The 24,388-nt window shown below is 45.9% G+C and overlaps 2 protein-coding genes across 3 annotated transcripts; one reads left to right on the forward strand and one right to left on the reverse strand.

Moving 5' to 3' along the window:
* Positions 1-894: 894 nt before the first annotated feature.
* Positions 895-5,301, forward strand: LOC136463440 (protein ADP-ribosyltransferase PARP3). Its single transcript, XM_066462438.1, has 17 exons — positions 895-1,096; positions 1,192-1,387; positions 1,495-1,605; positions 1,697-1,754; positions 1,861-1,930; positions 2,038-2,212; positions 2,296-2,429; positions 2,527-2,767; positions 2,885-3,012; positions 3,200-3,276; positions 3,342-3,502; positions 3,589-3,798; positions 3,879-3,981; positions 4,111-4,193; positions 4,280-4,429; positions 4,530-4,712; positions 4,810-5,301. The coding sequence occupies exons 1-17, from the start codon at positions 1,029-1,031 to the stop codon at positions 4,879-4,881; spliced, it is 2,220 nt and encodes a 739-aa protein (XP_066318535.1). The 5' UTR covers positions 895-1,028; the 3' UTR covers positions 4,882-5,301.
* Positions 5,302-7,662: 2,361 nt separating this feature from the next.
* LOC136463441 (protein LITTLE ZIPPER 4-like) lies at positions 7,663-8,671 on the reverse strand. Of its 2 annotated transcripts, none has more exons than XM_066462439.1 (2): positions 8,540-8,671; positions 7,663-8,159 (listed from the first exon to the last, which is right to left on the reverse strand). In XM_066462439.1, exon 2 carries the CDS (start codon positions 8,142-8,144, stop codon positions 7,854-7,856), a length of 291 nt encoding a protein of 96 aa, XP_066318536.1. In that variant the 5' UTR covers positions 8,145-8,159; positions 8,540-8,671; the 3' UTR covers positions 7,663-7,853. The 2 variants fall into 2 exon arrangements, with proteins under 2 accessions (XP_066318536.1, XP_066318537.1); XM_066462440.1 differs by having other exon boundaries at positions 8,496-8,540.
* Positions 8,672-24,388: the final 15,717 nt, after the last annotated feature.

The following is a 24,388-nucleotide window of genomic DNA, read 5'->3' on the forward strand; positions in this document are numbered from 1 at the left end:
ATGTGTACTGATGCCTGTCTGGCAACAGCCGTCGGGTCGGCGCCAGGCTATATAAGCCCGCAATTGTAACTGAATGGAACAACGAAGAACAGAACCCCTCCTATCAGATATAGAAGATTCATCTGTCTCGCGGATTCCTGCCGCGTTCATTCTGTTCTTCCCCAAACTCTATGCTCCTATCCCCATACACACTTACACCTCCCACACGGCAAGGCGGCCACATGCCCCAGCTTCGTGTCCTCCCTCCCGGCTCACGGAGCCCGAAGCGCTCTGCATGTGAGCGGGGGCGGCAGGCGACGTGTCGCGGAGGCAGGCGGGCATGGCCACAGCTGGAGCTCAGCCGCGGCGACACCCAGACGCCCTCTTGCCTTTACCCCCATCCGCCTCCAATCCCCACCACCGGGTCCCTCCCTATTTATCCCCAGCTTAGTAACTGTTCATTGTCTATCTCTGTAAATTTTGCTACTTTTTGCTTGTTAGAAGATTATAGAGATGTGCCCATTATGCTAGAACTGCCCTCGTATATTTCCACTTCAGAGTGGGAAGTTTCCGTCTAAAGCATCTATCTCGAATAGACCAACTACGAATCTTCTTATTGTTTCATGAAAGATCCTTGTGATACATACCCGAAATCTAACGTTTTAGTTCTTTTGTTATGTTTAGCTGTGGCATTTTCTTTCTACCCATTCTGTCATGTAGTTTCTGAATATTCTTGTCTGACAAAAGTCTGAACTCTGTTCTTGGAGGTGCACGAGACGAGATCACGGGTGCATGCAGCTGCCCAGGAAGAAGGCAAGCTCGCCTCAAAAAAGCAGAAATCAGAGAATGAAGACCAGGAAAGGGGCCAGCATGTGCCCTCCAAGAACAAAAAGCCTGCTGACAGCAAAGGGCAAGACGGGGAGGCAGAGGCACCAACGAAGAGCAAGAAGCTCAAAGCTGATGAATCTGAGCCCAATGGGAGAGAAACTGCCGCAAGAGACTTTGCAGAGTTTTGCAAGGCCATAGGAGAACACCTCTCCCTGGAGGACATGCGCAAGATCCTTGAAGCCAATGAGCAAGATGCTTCTGGATCAGAGGATGCAGTCGTTCCAAGATGGTACTGAACTTCTGCTGAAACTGGAGTTCTTTATTTGCAACTAGAAGCTCCTCGTTCACATGCTAAATGTCTCACCATTTTCTCCATGTCTGCAGTGAGGATATGATGTTCTATGGGCCTCTCGAGAAGTGCCCAGTATGTGGTGGTCAGCTTGAATTTAAGGGGTGGAAATACAAGTGCACTGGCAACTACAGCGAGTGGGCACGCTGTACTTTCAGTACTAACGACCCTTCAAGGAAAAGTGGTCCTATAAAAGTTCCTGATGACATAAAAGATGATTTCATCCGCAAGGTAATGAGATTGCAGTTTGTATAGTATAAGTACTGAGCACTGCATTGAGCATGGTTTAGTTAATAAATGCTCATATACTATCTGTATTTTGTTTATTGTTTTTGCAGTGGCTGAAGCAACATGAAGGAAAGGAGTTCCCTAAACGTGATGTTGATGAAGAGGCCCATATCTTCTCCGGCATGATGATTGCCTTGTCTGGACGGATGTCACGCTCACATGTAATGCCTTTGACAACCTCATCTATTAGACAGTTAGACCTGTGCTGCTGAGCTTCATGAATCTTATTCTGTTAATGCTGAAAATGGATAGGGTTACTTCAAGGAGCAGATTGTGAAGCATGGAGGGAAGGTCAACAATTCCTTGCTTGGTGTGTATCATATGCTCTTCCATTAGTTGTCATGTATGAACTGTATGGTGTTTGATGATGGTATGATAACAGATCCTTAATGATATTGGTGCATTTGTGTTTGCAGGTGTTACCTGTGTAGTGGCTTCTCCAGCTGAGAGAGATAAAGGTGGCTCTGGAGGATTTGCTGAAGCACTGTAATCCCTTGCCTAATATACTTCTGTTTTTTACATGTTCCTTGCTCTTAGTTGTCATAGAAATAGATAGCACAGTTGAACTAAATTTGACAACTAACACTGCGCAGGGAGCGTGGAACTCCTGTTGTTAGTGAGAATTGGATAATTGATAGTATCGAGAAGAAGGAAGTTCAGCCTTTAGCTGCCTATGATATTGTTTCTGACCTTGTTCCGGAAGGCCGAGGACTACCACTGGGCCAACTTGATCCAAGTGAGGAGGCCATTGAGACCTTAGCTGCAGAGGTTTTTGCCTTAATCTAGTGCATTTTGCATCTGTCAGTTACAAATTTATTTAGTTCCTCAATAACAATGATTGGATTGAGTAGGTTAAACTTGCTGGCAATAGATCTGTCCACAAGGACTCTAAACTCGATAAAGATGGTGGATGTGTCTTTGAGAAGGATGGCATAATCTACAACTGTGCTTTTGCTGTATGCGATCTAGGATGCCAGATGAATGAGTATGTATTTGTATTCTCAATTTCTTATGTGTATTGGGGTATGGCTTTCTGTGGATTGTACTTTGGTTCATGTACCTCAGAACTTTTTTCTGTGCAGGTTATGCATCATGCAGCTGGTTATTGTCCCTGAAAATCGTTTACACCTATTCTACAAGAAAGGTCCAATTGGTCATGACCAGATGGCAGAGGAACGAGTGGAGGATTTTGGTAGCCGTGTCAATGATGCTATTAAAGAATTTGTTCGGCTGTTTGAGGAGGTTACTGGAAATGAGTTTGAGCCTTGGGAAAGGCAGAAGAAGTTTGAGAAGAAGAGTATGAAGATGTATCCCTTGGACATGGTACTTTGATCTTGCACTAATTTAATTTCAAGATGTTGCTTAGCCTTTTTGTTTATTTAGCCCTTCCTCATGATTTCATAGATTCAAGAAGTGTATTGTATGTTAATCTTGTGGCAGGATGTTGGGGTTGACGTGCGTCATGGAGGTGCAGCACTTCGTCAGTTGGGTTCTGCAGCAGCACACTGCAAGCTTGATCTTTCTGTTTCTTTCCTTGTGAAACAGTTATGTGGCCAAGAGATTTACAGGTATCCTTTAGATGAACAGAAACTACTTTTTATAAGTTCTAGTTGGAAATATAATCTGTTGGTTGGTATTTTCATAGAATGTTCTGCGTTCTTAGAGAAGTCAGCACAGCAGATGCAATATGGAAAAGCCTTTCGGAAAAAAAAAAGGTGCAATATGGAAACCTGATTTTAATAATTTGTGTGACAGGTATGCTTTGATGGAGATGGCCCAGGACCTGCCTGACCTTCCCATAGGGATGCTTACTGATCTCCATCTGAAGAGAGGTTAGAACTTCAGTGCTTCTGGTTCCGCTATCTAGCAGTTTATCATCAATTGTTCAAACTGGCAGGGGAGGATATGCTGCTTCAGATGAGAGGAGATGCAGAGTCGGTAGCAGAGTCTGGCCCAGAAGCAGATGCATTCTGGACTGAAGTCAGCAGCAAATGGTTCACTCTGTTTCCCACAACTCGACCATACACGATGAGGGGGTTTGAGCAGATTGCTGACAGTGTATGTTATTGTTATGCACTACTCTACTTTTGTTTTGTGTCATCTGATCTACTTGGTTGAATTTCTCACAATTCATGTGGATGCAGGTAGCATCAGGTTTTGAGACAGTACGTGATATAAACGACGCATCTCATCTCATTGGGGATGTGTTCGGTTCGACTTTGGACGATCCACTGTCTGAATGCTACAAGAAGCTCGGTTGTTCGATCAATCCTGTTACTGAGGATTCAGAAGATTACAAGATGATTCTGAAGTACCTAGAGAAAACATACGAGCCTGTCAAGGTGGAGGATGTGGTAAGATCTCATACTTCTCTGCCTGTAGATCCTAATTCCTCTTCCACGGAACATGTCCAATGATCAAACGTTGGGTGCAGGTCTATGGTGTGTCTGTTGAGAGGATATATGCTGTTGAATCCAGTGAATTTCCTTCTTACGAGAAAATAAAGAATCTGCCAAACAAAATTCTTCTCTGGTGTGGTATGTTAGTCTTTTTCTGTTCACGGAATCATGAATCACGATTGCTAACCATGCATGATTCAATGGCACAACACAAGCATGTATTCATTCTAGTTTAGCATATATGTGGCCTCTTGTTTTTTCGGACAGGGACTACAAGCTCTAACTTGCTTAGGCACCTGCATAAAGGATTCCTGCCTGCTGTCTGTCATCTTCCTGTGCCAGGGTACATGGTAAGTAACCACCCATTGATCATGTATCCCGTCCACTCGCAAGAGATTTGAGAGCTATGTTAAATGATTTCACGTTACATTTTCAGTTCGGCAAAGCCATAGTCTGTTCTGATGCAGCAGCTGAAGCGGCTCGTTACGGCTTCACTGCAGTGGACCGCCCAGAAGGGTACCTGGTGCTGGCGGTGGCCTCTCTGGGAGAAGAGATCAAAGAAGTAATCGGAACACCAGGGGCAGAGGTGAACCTTCCCTCTCCCTCCAGTGATCTTGAAGCAGCCACACCTATCCTAAGCTAGGCTCTGAATGATCCAGCCATCTGTTTTGATGAACGCTGAACAGGAGGCACGAGTCTTGGAAGAGAAGAAGATGGGCGTGAAAGGTGTCGGGAGGAAGACTCCCGACGAGTGGGAGCACATCACCTGGAGGGACGGCGTGACGGTCCCCTGCTGCAAGCTGGTGCCGTCGGCGAACAAGGACGGCCCGCTCGAGTACAACGAGTATGCTGTGTACGACCCCAAGCAGGTGTGTGTGCGCGCGCGTGTGTTCATCTCCCTGGTGGGTGGCTCGTGCATTGGCGATTGCCATTGTTGTGACCCGTGACCTGGTTCATGTCGTGCAGGTGAGCATCTGCTTCCTGGTTGGGGTGAAGTACGAGGAGCAGAACATGGAGGTGGTGCCGGACGACGAGTGAAGTCGTTTCGTGGCGTGTCTAGGAGATGATGGTGGTGCGATGCGACCCATTTTGCGACCCTCTAGTGTTAGCTGATCTGGTAGTAATCTTCTGTGCTGGAGTAGCAGTAGTTAGTGGGAGTAGCGGCGATGCGTTGGGTGGAAATGTGAGGTGCCTGTGTCCCATTTTGGGCTGCCGCCTCCTGGTTTCTCACATTGCCGTGGCTGTGTGTAGTGGTGTACTTTGTAGGGTAGCAGGGAAGTGCTAGTGGCCCTAGCTAAAAGCCCTTGGAAGGCTGGACGAACTTGACGTGCTGCCGTGTGGCTGCGGCTGCAGGATGTAAATATTTTGTGCGTGTCGGATGTTAGCAGTTAGCACGACTCTGGTTTAGCACTGAATGAACATGCTCCTAGTGTGTGCATCTCAGAGTAGTATACATGTAGGTTCCAGTGGCCTGATTGCCTGAATTTCTTCCCAAGTGAAGAAAGCGCTAGCTGATCACGACGACAGGAAAATATTGGTGGTTGGTTTTTTCAGAGAACACATGGGGGCTGGCATGTTATTGTTAGGTAGTAGCAGAACGTACACCAAGTATCATATCGCCATTTCCTCTGGACGTGCTGCACGCTCGGTGCAGCAGCGCTGAGCTTCGCATCTGTTCGTATCGCCCATGATCATTGTGCTTCGGAGCAGCACTCGATACCTTTTGGCACTTGCATTATGATTCATGATCAGGTGCTTCACAGGATGCATGTGTGCAAATTCTGCATCTGGCAGGTTATGTACAGACGCACTCATAGTTGTCAACACTGGTCCCTTGGACCATACCCGTTGCAGCACGCAGTTGCGTTCCTACAAATACGAAATACTCCTATGTGAGTGTGACGCTGTCTGTCTGAAAGGAAGGCCAATGGGTCATCGGTACCACAAAGAATGTGCCTTGTCCATTGGCCGGCCTCTTATATTTCTTCTCCATTTTACCGAGTGAGTATGTAGCTTTATCTTATCTGCATTCTTGCAAATCCCACTTCCCGACAAATCGCATTATGAATGTAAATACAGGCAAGGGGGAGATGCTGGAGCTGTAAATAAGATAGTATAGATCAGAACATATCTTGCGCAATGATGTGGCAGTGAGATCTAACTAAAGACGGCTGGATCAAGGGCATAGGTGTGTCTGCGACCAGCGGTTATATATCGAGCTCCATCTGATGTGATCCCACTCATCATCTTCTTCTCCTGCTGTTTTTTGAAATTCTACTGCGTTCGAGCTAACCGAAAAAAGGAAAATGCATCCTTGCTTGCGGCCACTGACGCATTACTTCATTTTATTTTTGTTGTTGAAAGAATCAGGCAGGGGGCTGTCGATTATACACAGGCGCATTACGAGCTCAAGACGTGATGACTGGCAGCCTCGTGCACGATGAGTTCATGGTCCAGGAGACTTGGTTGCCTCATGCATGGCTGGTCATTTTTGGTGCTGGTCTGCTTTTGTTTCTGAAGCAAGCTAAAGGATCCGAAGGCATGCCAACATTGGCAAGATGAATGTAGCTAGCAAGAATCACATTGCTGTTAGATGGAAGGTTTTTTAAGAGGGTTCAATCAGACGTACACAACCCGCACACTCATACCACACACTTGTGCCTCACGCAAAGAAAGAGATTGGAAGGCTCTAGCCTCTACCACGGGTTTGAACCCCCTCACGCAAAGAAAGAGAATGGGAGGCTCTAGCCTCTGCCACGGGTTTGAACCCCGGTTGGTGGTATCGTCCTACTGGACTGCTCTACCACTAGACCAGAGGCCCTTTCCCGTTAGATCCAAGGTTCTTTTAAGTGTTTATCAAGTCAATTATCTAGTGACTAGTTAGAGTAGCGAGTGATCAGGGAAGGAACAGAGGATCGAAGCGCATGCTAGCTCTCAATGCAATGAGCTCCTTGTTTTTGTTTTTTGTATACGCATTAAGTGGGTAGGACAAATGAAAGGTATATTAGACCATGTCGAATGATGATGGCAGTGGCATACTGGCATGTGCATCGCAGGAATCCTGTTGAGTGCACCCTTGTACTGTCTTTGGACTATCTATTTGTAGCCAATCATAGCGTGGTAAAGACCAGCAGGTCGAAAAAAAAGTGAAACTGCGCGCCAAAGCTATTCAAGATATATGTGATCCAAAATCCCTATCGGTCAAACTTTTCGTGCTTTGACCACCAATAACGAAATAAACTGACAATTATATATCTTTATTACTTGAAATGTTACACTTTCATGTCAATTACAGGTTCAAGTGTCATCTCGTAAACTGTGCCATGCCGATTTTATAGATGTACAGTATGTTGTCTTGGAAGGAAGCTGTCATCAATGCCATAAAATAAAAGAGGATAATCACCTTTGTCATGTGAACTTGCTTTCTCTCATTAACTGTTCAGGCAGTACTGATGACGTACTGTATCGTCAAGTTTTCTACTCGGTACGTACGTACATATAATATATACATGCTGCGACCGCGGTAGAAGTTACTAGTACTAATCAAAGTTGTAAAGCGATACGTACGGAGACAGGTAATGCGATGGTGAGCATTCTCTTCGTAGTTGGTATGAACAACTGCCGTACTGACGACGTGTACCGACAAGATCTTGAAGCACTGTCTGAGATTGCAGGATGACAAACCGGAAAAAGAAAGGTAAGAGAACGCTGCGAGAACTACAGGAATTTCAGAAGCCGCTCCTCAAACCATTGCGAAGACTGAAGAAGCTGAGCTCTCGGAATTCAGAAACGCACATATCTCTCTATACCTCCGATCGATCTAGTCATCCATTCATTACAAGATCATTGTCACACATCAGTTGAGGTTTCCATCAACTAAAACTAAACAAACGTTCCTGAAACGAAGTAACATCACATCCGGAGCTAATTAAGTGATCACTAAACCGACACCGTACGTGCATGCAGCAGCCACCTAGCTAGCTTGTGATCGAGTTGTGATGGACTGCAGCCTACTTATGCTTGGGCTTGGTGGCAGGCATGCCCTTGCCGCCGGCCTGATGAGAAGACAGCGGAGCGGCGTCGACGCCGGGCTTGGGCGAGACGCGGTTCGCCGCTGCCACGTTGCTGTTGCTGCCGCCGCCACCGCCACCACCGGCGGCGGACTTGGCGAGGCGGTGCTTGAGCTCGGAGAGCAGGGCCTGGTTCTCCTGGTTCAGCAGCAGGGCCGCCTTGCGCAGCCGCTCGTTCTCCTTCATGATGTAGCAGTTCTGCAGGTACAGCTTCGTGTTGAGCCTCTCCATAGCTGCTGCAGCCGCCTGCACCACAACACCACACATCAGGTACCTGCATTGACATGAATTCATGCCATGCATGGCCACGCGGCTAAAAGGGCGAAAGAAAAAGAAAAAGATGCTGCTGCTCTGCTCATGACAGTTGCATAATCACCGGCATATTTAAAAAAGCGAGCTGTCATCTCAGACGCATTAACAAATCGACGGATGCATGCATATAAATAAAGACAACAAGAGAAGCAAGCAAGAAGCAAATAAAAAGGAAGATGGCATCCATCCATCTCTCCATAGAACGATCGCAATGTGACACCATGAAAGCCAAGGAAGCAGAGCATGAATGGAGCAGAGCTGAGCACACACACTAGCAAAGTTAGAGAGTGGTGCTGAGCCTGAGGGGCATCGACCTTGTGCTAGCTGCTGCTGGTGGAGCCGGTGGCCGCCCGGTGACCTCGGCCTAAAGCAGGGAGACGCTGATGAGACTGTCGGATGTTTGTGAGGGGCAGGCTGACGGCAAAAAGGGAGGAGTTGGGGAATGGTTTGTGTGCTCGGTGTGGCCGGGGCGGTGGAGCTTATTTATAGGCTCGTCCCTCTCCTACTTCAATAGGCGGCGCCGTTTCTCTTCTCATATGTGTATACTTCTTCTGTCGTAACTTTGGTGTAACCTGTATGGCGATGGTCCACTCGGCTGACATGTGAGCCCTCGGTGCTTTGTTAGCATTTAGCAACTTATTAGTGGTACATGCTCAATATCAAAAGGGCTTTAGGGCTCTCCACAACGACGCATAAAAAGTTGCATAACCCAGAGATATTGGTTACAGTAAAACATAGCAGGTTTATGGCAGTGATGGAATATATATATGCACAGAGAGAATGCGTATTTCAAGCGTTTGTGTGTTAAAAAATATATATTTCAAGCGTTGTAATTTTATCTTTAATTATTATTGCTAATTGGAGTTCAATGAAACCTCCATTGGTGGAGTCATTTCGTTCTTTCAGTAGGTATGGTAGATTCGTTTGGTGAAGAATTCGATGTTCATAATCTAGGATTCTAATCAAGTAAGATTGGAATCCCTGCAACCGTTATAACAGTGCTTCGTTGGTTACAAACCATGCACACCACGATTATTGACCTAGCTAAAAAGGCTTTTCCTACATACGAATCGACGAACACAAGCAAGAACGTAAAAACACGCAATCTGAATTTGCAAATATGAATAAAGTATAGGAGATACAAAGGTTCAAGTTCATAATTCGAATGGACTAATTGACATAGTCGAATAGAACAAGAATAGGGGCCCTGACAACAGTCGGACTCAATGTCACAAGTATTATGAAGAATGCCTGCTTCACAATGAAAAAATAGAATTCAACAGAACCCAAAACAAACTCGATAGCAGCAGCTAGGCATAAAAAGGACGACCTTGCGTTGTGGGTGTCCAGTGGAACACCCACGTGGCTTGGAGCCCATGACTCGTTACAAACTGTGCCACGACACATTATTCTAATGATACAAAATGTTCCACGCCAAACATACACCTAGGCCTAGAACCAAAACAAAGCTATCTTCGTTAGCTTTCTGGCGCATCCAATGACGTCTTAATTGAACTTCGTATGAGGGAGTTTTCACTGATCTAGTGCAAGATGTCTGCTAAATCCAAACCAAACTCTAACCCTGAATTGAAATTGGTTCAAGATCCACACAGCTTGACTCGTCCATAGGTGCCACTCTCATATTCCTTAGGATCAAATATCACAATAATTCAGTAACATACAATCCTTAGAATCAATATAAAGTGAGAATAAAGAATTCACCTTATGACTTAAGCGACGCGCATGAGCTTGTGTAATTGGTCCCTGTAATGGTTGAGTGCCTAGGGTAGGGATGTTCTCAGTGCAAGTTCATCTTCCTCACCTACATAAGGCCTCAAATCTAAAATGGTAAACATGGGACTAACCTCAAAAGTTGTAGGCAACTCAAGTTCATATGCATTATTATTAATCTTCTCATCAAGTACCTTAAAATGTTCATTAGCTAGAGGCATGAGTTCAGATTTTCTCGTTTGGAAAATGATCTTTATGTAAATATAACCCAACAAGATCACCAGGTTCAAAAGTTTTGATTTCTACCCTAGCTACCATAAGCTCTATATTTCTCCATCATGGATTCAATATTACTCTTAGGGCCTGTTTGTTTGGGCTTCCTAGGAGCTTTTGGACCTCAACTTTTGCACCTTCTAGAAGCCAAAAACCCAGAAGCTCATTATATTGAGCCTCTGGCTTTTGGCTTCTGTGAGATTTTTTGCTTTTGTAAGGTCAAAAAGCTAGTTGTCTAAGATTTGCCAAAAGCTCAAATAAACAAGGCCTTAGTTGTCTCATGCATCTTCAAAATAAATCTAGCATGTTGTGCAACACCACGTTCATTGTTTCAAAAGGAGAGTAAATCAATAGGAGCACACGGGTTGAATCCATACACCACTTGAAATGGACTTACCTTGGTGGTGGAGTGAATGGATCTGTTATAAGTGAACTCAATATGAGGTAGAAACTCTTTACATGATTTCAAATTATTATTTAGAAAAGTCCGCAACAAAGTAGATAAAGTGTGATTAACAACCTCTATTTGACCATCAGTTTAGGGATGATATTAGAAAATAGTAGCTCGGTCCCTGATTTATTCCATAATGTCCTCCAAAAATGACTCAGAAATTTGCCTTCACGATAAGAAACAATAGTATTGGGCAATCCATGTAGACGCATAACTTCCTTGAAAAATGAATCAACTATGTGTGTAGCATCATCACTCTAGCGACGGGGTATGATGTGTGCTATTTTACAAAAACGATCCACAACCATAAATATACTATTCCTCTCCCTCTTTGTTCTAGGTAATCCTAAAACAAAGCTCGCAAATATATCCTCCCAGGGAACACTATGAACAGGAAAAGGCATATAAATGACACATAAACTATGTGGATTCAAGCAAGACAAGCTTTGTTGCAAGTGGTATAATAAGACACATGACACTCAACATCACGGCTCATCTTCAACCAAAAGAAATGGCTAGCCAATACATCCTCAATTTTCTTCACTCCAAAGTTACGCCCCTCTTTATATTATGACATTTCCTAAACATAAATTCAAAAGATAAATTGAATAAAACACATTCTTGAGTCCATTTCCGTAAGTTCTTTTTCATCTTGAGGGATCATTAACATCAATAGTCATCCATTTGCTTTCCACGCTGTTCATAAAGCTCATTACACCTCATTAGTTTATAAATTGATTGTCATTAACTCACCAAAATCCACTAGGGTGTCATGTGCACTTTCACGTATGCAGGCGCCAGCTGCTGCCACAACATGATTGTACTAAGTAGTGGGCTATATAAGCTTGTAGCAGCGGTATAGCTAGCTATTGCTTTGAGCAAAATTCTTCGCTAAATGCTCTAGCCCGCTATTTGACAGTGGTCATAATCCATACCGATACTTATATACATGATAAAAGGACAAATTAATATCTACCATATTTGTTGTCAAGTGTAAATTGTTTAAAAGAAAATTGAAGAGATTTTTTCTAGTAGTCACCAATATGCACATTGACAACGAGTTGGTTATATTGACTATATCAATCCTAAAACGGTTCAGCCTCTCGGAGTTGTTAATCGTGTGTGTGCCTATGTTGATAGGATTCCTATACACACACGCGTCTGTGCTATGTTATGTTCTTGTATGTAAGAAAAAAAAAATCTTTAGGAATTTCGGGTCAAAAAATGGGCAGTCAATCAAGTGCATAAGAGGGCAAAATGGGGATAAAGGAAAAAGAGGAGGTAGCGGCAGAGAGAGCTCCAAATGATGATGATGATGATGGGCCTTAGCCGGCCCAAGATTCGTAATGATGGCTCTTCCCGGGTCACCGTTCATCATCGCATCCCTGTGTTGTCTTGTGCCCATCTTCTTTCTTGCCACCCCTGATGATCCTCTTCTCAACTTTTCAGCCAGTCATGACTGCTTTAGCCTCCCTTCATACAACATGATGAACTGATGATCAACACCGTCGAATCCGAGTGATGAACTACTAAGAATTTGGAATTTTCTACTCGCTGATTTATTTTTGTAGGTACATTTTACCTAACATTTGTGTTTTAGTTGCTAGCTGCTACGTACTACTAGTAATGAAGAGGCATAAAACTCTGGACGCTTTGTTACAGGCCCAGATTCGACCCGGATTGCGATCTTGACCTGAAGATTCGACCATGGATCATGAATGAAACCTTGACCTGAACGGCTGCTGAACCTCGGTTCAATTTTTTTTTTTAATTTTACAAAGAGAGAGAGGACCTTGATCTTTGAATCCCTGACCAGGCTACATATTTCGCTAGTGAGGCCCTTCCCCTGTTCTCCCCCCCCCCCCCCCCCCCCCCCCCCCCCCCCCCCCCCTAAAGGCCCTGGCAGAACACACACTGCAATCTTGACCCCAAACAAACACTAGTGAGATCGAGACTCTGACGACAGGTCGTGCATCATCGCTCATCTGTAGGCAGTAGGCTCCTCCTATTGCTGCAGGTTTGCAGGCATACTCCTACAGCAGAGGAGCTCTGCAATCTCATGATTACGGATTAAAAGCTAGGCCATTATTGTACGCTGTTAGTAGTAGCTCTAGTACGTAGTGATTGCTTCTCCGCCAACGCCATCGGTCCATTGCCCTGTTGTGATTGCTTCTCCGCCAACGCCATCGGTTCATCGCTCGGTTCACTTAAGCTTTCTCTCACGTCGTTTCAGCATAAGCATCAGCATAACCAAATTTCAGTATCAGCGAATGTCTTTGCAGATCCGAACCACCGATGCGCGCAATGGCTTCGCTGCAGGTGGTAGCCACTACCGGAGGTCCGGAGCGGAGCTTTCTCGGTGACGGTGCCGCTATCCGCCGGCAGTGGCTGGCTGGGAGCGAGGGAGAATATACTGCTGGCCTGCGCGCTGGCCTACCAGTCTACCACGGCAGGCGGCAAGGGCACTCGATCGCGAGCTGCGGAAATCGAAAGGCCTTGTTACTCGATTCGGCGGGTGCTGGATTCTTCCTAGTTGCCCTTTTTTCGCTTTGGGGATGAGCAAGCAGCAGAAAGCGGAAGGGATATCTGTATAGCTATGGTCGATGCGGCTATGATGCAACAGTGGCTGAAGCAGGTACTTGGTGCTCTGTGCAAGTGCATCATCATGCATGGTCCTAGCCATTAGCCCATTAGAGATCATCATCAGCTACAGCGAGTAGCTTCCTGCATTCATGCTCCGTCAGCAAACTGCAGCAGGGGCTCAACTGTTTTCATGCTTGGTCAAAGCTCCATAGACTCATGCATGTTCAGTTCTAATCCGCATCATTTCTTCAGTTTTTAGTAGTAATTGTTAGTAGCAGCACCTTGATATTTTCATGCACTGTAACTGTATGCATAGTACTACTGCATACTCGCAGTTAAGGAGCTCCGGCAAAAGGAATATATAATCCCTTTTTCAGAAAGAGAGAGGGGGGAGCGCCTGCAAATATTAGGGCGGGCAGAACACTAATGAGCTGCATTGTTTCTCGAGAGGCATGATGGAACGTGCGCAGGTGCAATGAAGTGCATGGGCAGAAAGTTTAATGGTCCAGCTGCAAAAGGAAGGAGAAGAAGAAGAATAGGAGAAGCAGCAGCTGCTGCTGCTGCCATAGTACTTAACTACGTGCCCGCGCTCAAGATGGTGCAGCAGGGTGGTCAATGCGGTGCATCGATTTGTTCCGTGGAAAACTTTTTTCGACGGATCGTCGTCTTCGTCCTGCATGCATTGCATTGGATTGCGTTGGCAGCACCAGCTCGAACGAGCGATCGAGAAAAATCAGCGTGCATGCATGAGGCCCGTGTCAGACATCAAATCATGCAGGAAGAATTATCATGGAGCATAGGAGGAGCAGATCCTAGACCAGCAATTATATAAAGGCGCCATGATGCTGCACAAGCCGAACGAGCAGCTCCAAGCCGTGTACTACTGAGCTGTGCATGCCAGTGTACTATACTTGTGCTTGGGGCCTTGTTTAGATTGGGGTTTGAAATCAGTATTTGGCACTGTAGCATTTTTATTTGTATTTGACAATTATTATCCAATCATGGTCTAACTAGGCTCAAAAGATTCGTCTCGTAATTTACAATCAAACTGTGTAATTAGTTATTTTTTTATCTACATTTAATACTCCATGCATGTGTCCACAGATTTGATGTGATGGAGAGAGAGTGAAAAAACTTGCAATCTAAACAAGGCCTTGATGCTTGGTGCCCCTAGCTAGTCAAGGGGAGCTACCTGGTGTGTAGCCGATGTAGCACTGAACTCTTCTGCTACACCACTTGAATACTCGGTGTTAATACTCCGACGGAGCATGCACTTCATCAGTTTGGGTATTCAAGCTCCCACCCCCTTCATTATCACACCTTTGACCTGATTTATGGCATTAAAAGATTATTGAATTGTAATAAAATTCAAATATATGTTGATGGTAAGTGACTAAAGATAGTACTAGAGTATCTAATAAATGGATGGACTAATGTTCAGTCCAGTCCAATTAGTTGCTAGTCTCTCTTAGTAGTCCATGTATCCAAACTTTAGTCATCTAAACTTTAATCACCTAAACTTTATTAATTAGACTAGCTAGAAACTAGTTCAAGACCCAAGCAAGTCCTCAGACATTACTTTCAGCAATTCATTTATGCTGATGGTCAATGTTCTTCTAAGACAATATTCCCTGCGTCCAATTTAAATAAGAAGATGTATTTTCACGAGTTTGGGCCGATAATTATTCAGGTTATATGTATCTTTATCCTAAAAAAGTTGTATCAAAATATTGGGTTTTCGATGTTTTTGAGATGCATGCACTTTGATTTTGTAGCATCCGTAAGATAAATCGATATCTATATATGCCTAATAGTAAAGTATGAAAATTTCTTCCTCCGCTCCTCGGTCCATGAAACCCTCACTCACATCACTTTTCTTCTGTCACTTATTCGATCCTTGTTGCTCTCACCTCTCTTTGTTCTATCCCTTGGTTCGTCATTTCTCATTTAGTTTTAGAGTTGTAAAACCTTACTAGCTGTTATGAACGACGTATAAGAATATAAAGTAAAGAATCAAGCCACAGAGGAGACATACGATTTAACGTGGAAAACCCCTCCGATGTGAAGGGGAAAAACCACGGGCACCAGCTAGCAACAATCTCACTATCTCAAGAGTTTTTGGGTTACACGCCTATGGCGGCTTACAAGAGAATCAAGTCTCCACGAAACCCTAGCAAGGGTGTATATACCGTACCGTAAAATCGTGTAACCCTACGCTCCGGGTGTATATACCCTACGCTCCGGCCCAAGCCTCCGGCGACGGGCCTCCGCTTCGCTCCGTCAGAAGCCTGGCCTATATCCTGGAGTGAATTTGGAACAACTCCAACACTAGCATCACACTACACATGTCGGGGCCTAGCTGTCCAAGTCCGAGCCCATGTGTGTCGTAACTTGGCACACAAATGTATGTCTAGCCTTTCATATTTTCTAACCCCACAATTGATATAGGGAATAGCCACCTACTTAAGCAAAGTCAATCTCTTCTGTGAATTTCTCATGTATACAAGATTAATTTTTTTATTGCAGCTAGCATTTTTTATGCATGTTAGGTTTTAGTTAAAGTAAAGGTTAGGCAAGCCCAATCAAATCCAACAAGATAGCTAGCTAATTATGGGCCTTAGGACTACACAATATGTTAACGACCTATTGCAACACGCAGTCATGTTTGGTAGTTAGGAGTAAAAAGAAAGCGTTTGAAGACTTTCTCACTCTTTATATTCATTTTTTTTTTATTTTCAGTAACAGTTTGATGGTGGGTCCCTCGGTATATACCATTTTCGATAGTAAATTTGTATCGACGATCATCGTTCTAAGACCGTATTCTATGTATTTTGACAGCACAAAGGACCAGGGTTTATGTTTACAAGTTCACAGTTTGCACATGTAATGAGCACGAGACAATAATCTTGTACTCGCACAGTTTTTGAATATATGACATTTAATTTAGGACAAGCTAGTTGATTAGTCCTAACCATCATATATTTTGAAACAGAGAGGGTGCCAAAATGTAATCAATGCAAGATTTCAGTCATGCACGTGAGGTACGCAAACCGGTTCCTAGAAATAAATTATACAGTATTGAATATCGGTCTGTCGCTACAATACAATTCAGCCCTATGCGACTGCAGGTAGCAAACGATGATGATGCATCGCGTTGCATTCAAAGAGGATTCTGCAAGCAAATCAAATCAGACCCGGGCCTGCCGTTACCATCATGGCAGCCGGGAACGGACGACCAATCCATCCATCGGTCGATCTCGTACTTGTGGTCATCATATCACATATACCCCTGCACTGCACTGCACTGCACGCACGGGCAGAACACGAACAAAAACAACGAGACCCATTCCGCACGTCACATGAACTGTTTCGGCTCGGACGAACCGACAAGAAGCTAGGAGTAGATTCATTGTAGGTCGGGGTCGGGTCGTCACTGCTTGTCAGTGTTTTTTCTTTTGAACTTCACTGCTTGTCAGTGTTTTTTCTTTTGAACTTGTCAGCAACCACCATAGCTTTAAGCTGCCCACATTAGGACTTTAGAGAAGCAACTGAGTTTAGATTGGCGCAATCTTCACTTCGTCTAGTGAATGCCGGCCCATGCACCACTAGCCCAACACACAGCCGGTGGGCCCTCGCGCGCAAGCATTTGTTGTCTCCGTGCAATAGTACAATGCAGTAGCTAGTGGTTACGGGAGGAACGACGGAAGAAGAATTTACAGTTACATCTGACAAGGGTAAAAAGATCTCATCTGATGCTCAGCCACAGTAAATATCGCCTTCACTTCACATTTACGTCGGCTTGACCAGACCTGCAGCACGGCGTGCATTTGTTCTTTTTGCTGCTGATGCTCCGGATACGAGCGGAGGGGTAAAGATTGTTCCTCTCTTTCGGCGCTGTTCCTCTGTCCTGCCTGCTGAACTCAAGCTTTCCTGGCCACTGGCCCGGAGGAGCTACAAGCTAGTACGACGAGCTGCCACTGTACTAGGTATAGGTAGCTAGCTAGAAGCTGCACTACGTGAAGGCAATGCCATGCTTAGCTCGTGTTACGGTGGTGGTCTTCACTCCCTCTTTGACCTACACAATGTGCAAGTGGTAGGTCAGAGAGTTTCACGTTGCAGAAACAATGCTCCGGAGATTCTTCCACAGCAATGGCGCAGAGCACACGATTATAGGATTGTAGTTAGTTCCATACTTTTAGTTTTCTTTTAAACGTAGCACTTCAAAATCTTGAGTGATCCGTAATTCCTTTGTCCAAACTCAAAAGTGAGTGAATGGCATATCAAGACACAGGTGAAGCACTGAATTTATAATAAAAAGAAGACATCGGCTCTGTTCGCTTGGCTGAATTTGACTGAAAACACTGTTCCGGCTGAATTGTTGTGAGAGAAAAACACGGTTTTGCCTAAAAAAAGAAGCCGAACAAGCCGCCTTTTAAGATCAGCCGAACGACACCATCAACGTCAGAACGGTGGCAGGCGGAAGGAAGGGCTCGGGACGAACCCTAGGTAAGGCGACGTCCCTGACGGCCGCCCCCACTCTCCGCCGTCGGCTGCCTCGCCGGCGCCGGCGGCCCCCTCCCACTCCCCTCCCATCTCTACAGCCTCGTCCACCCCCGCAAAACCTGCGCACCCTTGCTGCTCTGTCAGATCCACGCCAGGCTGCCACTCCACGACTTTGTCGCCGCCAGACTCTGGTCCGCCACTGTCGGCCCCCTCCTCACCCCCTCCTCCCCCTTCTTCTGATGAGGGCGGATCTCTCCACGCGGGCGCGCTCCGACAGGGTACTGGCGTGGATGCGGCTCGCGGGGAGGACACCCGGCCGCCGTCTCCGGGTGTGGGTCCGGCGCCATCCTCATCGACATTGGTCGACGTGACGGCTGCCTCGACCTCTGGCTTTCCGTGCCCGCCCCTACAGCAGCTACTGCCGGTGACGCCCAATGACCCTAGATCTGGGGCTGCATCGATGAGCCTAGATCTGGGACCGCGTCAGCCAACGCTCAAGTTCCAGCAGAGCACCGTGGACGTCAATGATGGTGGGGCCCGTGCGGATGGGCTCCGGGCGGGCGGCTTAGCTGCCGCTGACAATGGGGACTACACTTTGCAGCAGCCGTCGTAGCTGCCATGTCCCGCAACCTCGCTGGAGGTGACGATGAACACGGTGCCCAGCTCGCCATAGCGGCCTCCTCCGACATCGGGGATAGAAATCTTCCTCATCCACCCGTCCACGCCCAGCCTATCGTCCTCTCTATCCGCCCTCGCCTCTCCCTTCCACCCTGGGGATGGCTTGATGGGGCGTTCCAAGGCTCATTTGTGGGTGGAGGAGGACCTTGACGACTCTGACGCGGAGTGTTCACCGGTCATCTCCCCAACCTCCTACCTCGATGCAGTCCGCCTAGTCCGTAGCCCCAGACGTCGCCTTCGCTGGAGCATGCCAAGCCACGCTTCATCGTTAGAGGCTCCCCCGACACCGCTACTGCTGTCAACTCATGCAACAGGGGGCGGGGCAACTGGCTCCTGGCTGAGGGAGCCCAGCCAACCAACGTCACCGGAGGCACGCACAGCAGTGCTATTGGTGCTGGTGTCGTGCACGGGCGGCACAGCCGCAGGACTCACCGACCATGGCCACACCCCTGCTGGTGCATGGCCTGCCTGCTCGGCCTGTGGATGGCCACGTCCTTGCCCACTAATGCCTCAGACATCGTGGATGGGGCTCCGCTCCTAACCCCGATAGGGGTCCGTGCCGCGGCGCCCGCCAGCGCTTCTCCACTATAGACATTGATGGCTGGCGTGAGGTCTTATCGTAGGGGTCATCAGGCGGTGCCGGCTGAAAGGTCCTAGTTTGGTTTTGGTAATTGAGTGACAACCTAGGTGGACTAATTGTGTTTAATGTGAGATACACAGGTGATTAGTCCATAGGTACATCATGTGTGAGCAACCTTTGCCATGGAGGTGAAATGGCATGGAGATGGTGCAAAGCTCACACATGTGATGATGAAGGAGCTCATTGCACATGAGACATGACATTGAGTCATGTGACTAAGGTGGAAAAGATCAAGACAAGACTTGGCTTGATGGACCGGTTGCAAGAGTGAATGGCAAGTTAGAGGCTTTGGAGCGATGGACCGCGTGACGGTGAAGCTTGAGCAAGACTTGGCACCAATGGACGAAGGAAACAATGAAAAGCAATTGAGGTCAAGATCGATGAACCAACAAGGTCATGTGATGATATGAAGTGGATCATATCATTTGGTGATTGGTTGGTGCATGTGTTGCATCGACATCGAAGGAGATGGAATGGAATGCGCAAGGCAAAGGTATAACCTAGAGCATTTCATTTCACCAGTCAAAGGTTGTGTAGAGAAGTGCATGACCGGATTTAGGATAGATGGCCATACTATTAAGAGGCGCAAACTTGTTTGCATATCAGTCATCTAGTCCCACTCGAGTGATCTAAATAGGCATCGTTGCTAGGATCGAGTGGTGTGGCAAGTTGAGTGCTAATCCTTTGGAAAAATATTTGTGAAAAGCTAACACACATGCACAAGGTGGTAATCACTTAGTGGTGTTAGCACATTTGCAAAGGAGAAGAAGTTGGTAAAGAAGTGGAGGTGAAACTGGGCTCAGGGTGCTGCCTGGGTGGCACCGCCACCCTTGTGATGGTGCACGCCACCCCTGTGGCAGTGACCGGTTGGGAGGCTGAGCGTAGTGTGTTGCCCTGAGGGCACTGCCACTGGCTGTCCGGTGGCACCGCCACCCCTAGGGCGGTGCCCACCTAGACTTGGCCGAGCACAACAGGAGCCGAGGTGGTCACCAGAAGTGGTGGTGCACACCGCCATGGTGAGGGCAGTGCACCGCTAGGTGCGATCTGGTGCCACTGCCTCTTTTGGGTAGAGAGCAAGGGAGCAAGGCTGGTCACCACCTTGGTCACCGCCAGGCAGCGGTGCACCGCCCTAAATTTCCAGAGAGTGAGTGTTTTGGGGGCTTGCCTGGTGGTCACCACCACTCCTAGGGCGGTGTCACCGCCACCCCTGTCTGGTGCCCATGACCAGTCAACCTAGCCATTATGTGACCGTTGAAGGGGAACCGCCACCCCTAGGGTGGTGCCACCACCGTCGTGACCGGTGCCCTCGCAAGAAAGGGATCTTTGCTCCAACGGCTCTATTTGGCTTGGGGGCTATAAATAGAGGTGGAGCATGGGCATTTGGCTGGTTGAGCACCCTTGGGACTAAGTGTCCATGCTTGGGGAGTGCTTAGGAGCGCTCTAACTCACTTTTGCTTGATAGTAATCGTCCGATCGAGTGAGTGAGCGATTCTAGTGCGATTGCATCGTGAGCTTGCATCGAGTGGAACTAGGTGATCGTGTTGCAAGCCAGTGGTGCTTGTTACTCTTGAAGGTTGCCACCTCCTAGATGGCTTGGTCGCTTGTGACTCCATTAAAGCACGTGAGAAGATTGTACGGTGCTCTGGAGGAGGATTTGTGAGGGGGGTTGTGCTCACCCCGTGGGGATTGCAAAGAGCAACTCTAGTTGAGCGTGTCATTGAGCTACCCTCACTTTTGGGGTAGATTCTTGTGGTGCCCAACGTGCGGGCTTGGCGGGTGATGCCAATTAGCCACCGAACCATTAAGTGAGTGGTTGACACAATGGGGACTAGTGTGTTGGCAAGCACGTGAACCTCAGGATAAAATCATCATGTCATCCTTGTCTTCCTGTTCGTTTGCAATCCCTTTACACAAGCTTGTAATTACTTTCATATACATTGTGCTTGTGTAGTTGCTCTTGTAATTAGTTAGCTTGTGTAGCTTGCTAGTTACCTTCTTGCTTGCGTAGCATAGAAGTAGCTCCCTTGCGTAACTAATTTGGCTTGAGTAGCCTTGTTAGTTGCATTGCTTAGTTTGTGTAGCTAAGTAATTTGTGCTCTCTAATTTGGCTTGTGTATCCTTGTTATTGAGCATTTCTAGTGAGCTTAGGAGCTTTGTGCGCTTTGCATCATTAGTTGTGCAGGAGCTCCTCCGGTTGCTTGAAGTACTAGTTGCATAGGTTTGTGTGACCTTGCAAGCTAGAATTGTTAGGTGAGCTCTAGCTAGCCTGACACCTTTTTGCTTAACTAGGATCTTTTATAAGGTGCTTGAGAACTTAGATAGAGGGGTGTAGTCTTGGCTAGACCGATGGTTTTAATTCCGTATTTGTTTCGGTTACCCGACGCGATTAATTTTAGAAAGGACTATTCACCCCCTCTAGTCCGTCATCTTGACCCTACATGTGGTATCGAAGCGAGGTCTCTCATTTGTGGTCTTCACCGACCCGAGAGGATGGCGTTTAATGGGATAGATGAGTTTGACACACATATTTTTTTATGGCACACACTTTGCACGGTGGAAACACCATATGCTTGATTATTTTTGTGCAAAAGAACCTAAATTTTGGTGGGTTGTCACAAGTGGTCTCGACCATAAAAATCTAACCAAAGCTCAAAAGGTTCTCTTTGAACTTAATTCTGATGCTTATTTATTTCTAATGGATGCTTTGAGCTTTGAGTTGTTTTACAAGGTGAACCACAAAGGAACCACCCATCAGTTGTGGGAATCAATCAAGCACACCTTCGGTGACTCCTCCATATGGGATGATGGCAAATTCAAGAAGGAGGATGAGCCTAAGGAAGATGCACATGAGTGTGTGTTTATACCAAAATTTGGAAGGAAAAATTGCAGGAACTCGAAAGCTCCCAAGATCATGTCATCAAGAAATCGATTGCACGAAGGTCGGTATCAGCTGATTCGAATGCAGCGCTGGAATCTGCTCTCTTCAGATAGAGCCAGTAGATGACGACAAAAGCTATGATCTGTGCCGAGAAGAACTGGTTGGACTCTACAAAAAGGAAAAGATTAGGGTCTAAGTTATCTTAAATTAGGGATATTTTCTCTTAGGCCAAAAATTGTGATGAGTCATGCTTAAGTAGGATTCATGCGTAGGTTCCGGATATAAATATTGGACCCTGGCTATTGTAAAAAGACACACAATCAATCAAATACAAGTTACTTACTTTTTTTGGCTCCGGCCACCCCTTCGGAGTAGGAGTAGAGTAGATCTCGGCGAGTTCTTCAGCAAGCAGGGCTGCATCGGTCCAGCCGACCTCTGGCTTGTCTATAAGTACCATCATGGCTTATACTTCTGTTCATGTGGCTGCATCGATCCGATCGACCTCCACTATGACTCTGGTATAAGCTAGTTATCGACTCTTGTTTAGTTCAAGTAAGGCTACATCGATCCAGTCGACCTCCACTACTCGAACTAGATTAAGATCAAGTTATCGGCTCTATCTAAGGGTGGCGTCCTTCGGATAGATTCATTAAGTTATCGATATTGCTTATTGCTTTCATTATTTATTTAATTACAGCAATATCACTTTGCCTGATTGGGATTGATCTAGATCGGCCTTAGATCCTATTTAACTCATCATTTATTAATCTAAACTAATCTAATCTGCACCTTAAACGATGAGTTATGTTTTATCGGTTGTTTTATGTCAATCTTGATCGTGCATAGTGTGTGGTTAAGGCATGTCTGGTCTTGAATGGATCTATTGGCTAGCGAAAATCGTTCCATGGCCAGTTATCATGACATGTGTGATTCTACCTCACACTCCACTGTTAGTCCCGTGGAGTGAGGATCGTTATTTGGTAGGTCTGTTCTTGATAGGGCATGATCTTAATTGTGCTCTATGCCTGAATCGGCTATTTTAGCCGATATCGAGTGTTTTCACATATGCAGTTCACGTCACGAGACCGTTGAAGTAAAGATAGATTGAAAGATGTGTTAGCCCCATGATCTTATTATTGTATTATGGCCTATATGATTCTGCCTCATGCCCCACTGATATTAGTAATAGGTTAGGGTCATCGAATTTATTGCTGTTTCTACGGCCTACGTGATTATGCCTCATGTCCCACTGGACATAGTGATAGATGAGATCTAATATGTTCATAGATTTATCTCTATTAAATGGTTAAATGGTGATGGGCTAAATTTTTCATGTAAAAAAGGGATTCAGTTACTTGCAGTCATTGGCTTAGCATAAACTGATTAGTGTTGACATCCTATTGCCATTGACTAATATTTGTCTAAATAACGATATTCATCCTAAATGATAACCAATTTTTCTTCCATAACTCCATGAGCTTTAACTGATTTATTCTTATGAGTATGCTAGAATCGGCTATTTAGTCGATCTTCTTCCACATCGGCTCTTAGAGCTGCACATTGGGGACTGTCTGGTAACACCGGCATGTTCTGCCTTAAATTACTGATTAGCTTTCTCTCCTTATCAATTACAGGGTCAAATTCATTGGCACGTCTCGAGAGAAGTGTGCAGGATCAATAATCCCTACGTTGAAGCTAGGTGGATCTCCAGCTCCATCGAGTGAAACCTTCTGGCTTGCTTGTTTGCCCCGACTCAGGACGAAAATTTTGTGCCAACACATGTTCTGGCATGCCCGGTGGGACCCCACAATCGTCATGGTGACTTACAATAACAACGACATCCTTATGGTACCTTATGAAGACCTGCTTGATGGAGATAAAGATGTCATCAGCAAAGCTATAGAAGAATTTCAGAACAAGTGGTTGTTGTCCTACACCAAAATACGTGACAATACAATTGTTTAGAAATATCCACTACCTAGAGTTCTGTTGCATGGGCAGACATATGCTGATGAGACTGAAGACATGCGTTTCTTCATGGAAGCTATAAACAAGTCTGTTCATGATGCCATATCGAACCATAATGAAAATTTCTTGAACACATTCCATAACACCATGAAAGAGGTGTTTCATGGGTTTCTAGTTGATCAGGTTGGACCGGCTTATTACAATATTCCACATCCATTGACTCAAGGGACTAATCAAATCGGAACCAGCCATCAAGAGGCAGCACCAGCTGGTAATGATGATGTTCAGGTAATTCAGAGTTCATCGAAACAAGCTCAAGGTGTTACTACAAATTAGATACAGTATAATCCTGGATCATCAGTGCAGCATGTACAATAGCCCGCGAGGAAAGGTTAGAACCAGGTGATTAATTTTGGCACATCAGTCCACATACCATCGTCGGCTCAAAAAATAGCACC

This window comes from Miscanthus floridulus, chromosome 7, assembly GCF_019320115.1.
Source record: "Miscanthus floridulus cultivar M001 chromosome 7, ASM1932011v1, whole genome shotgun sequence".
NCBI classification, from domain to species: Eukaryota; Viridiplantae; Streptophyta; class Magnoliopsida; order Poales; family Poaceae; genus Miscanthus; species Miscanthus floridulus.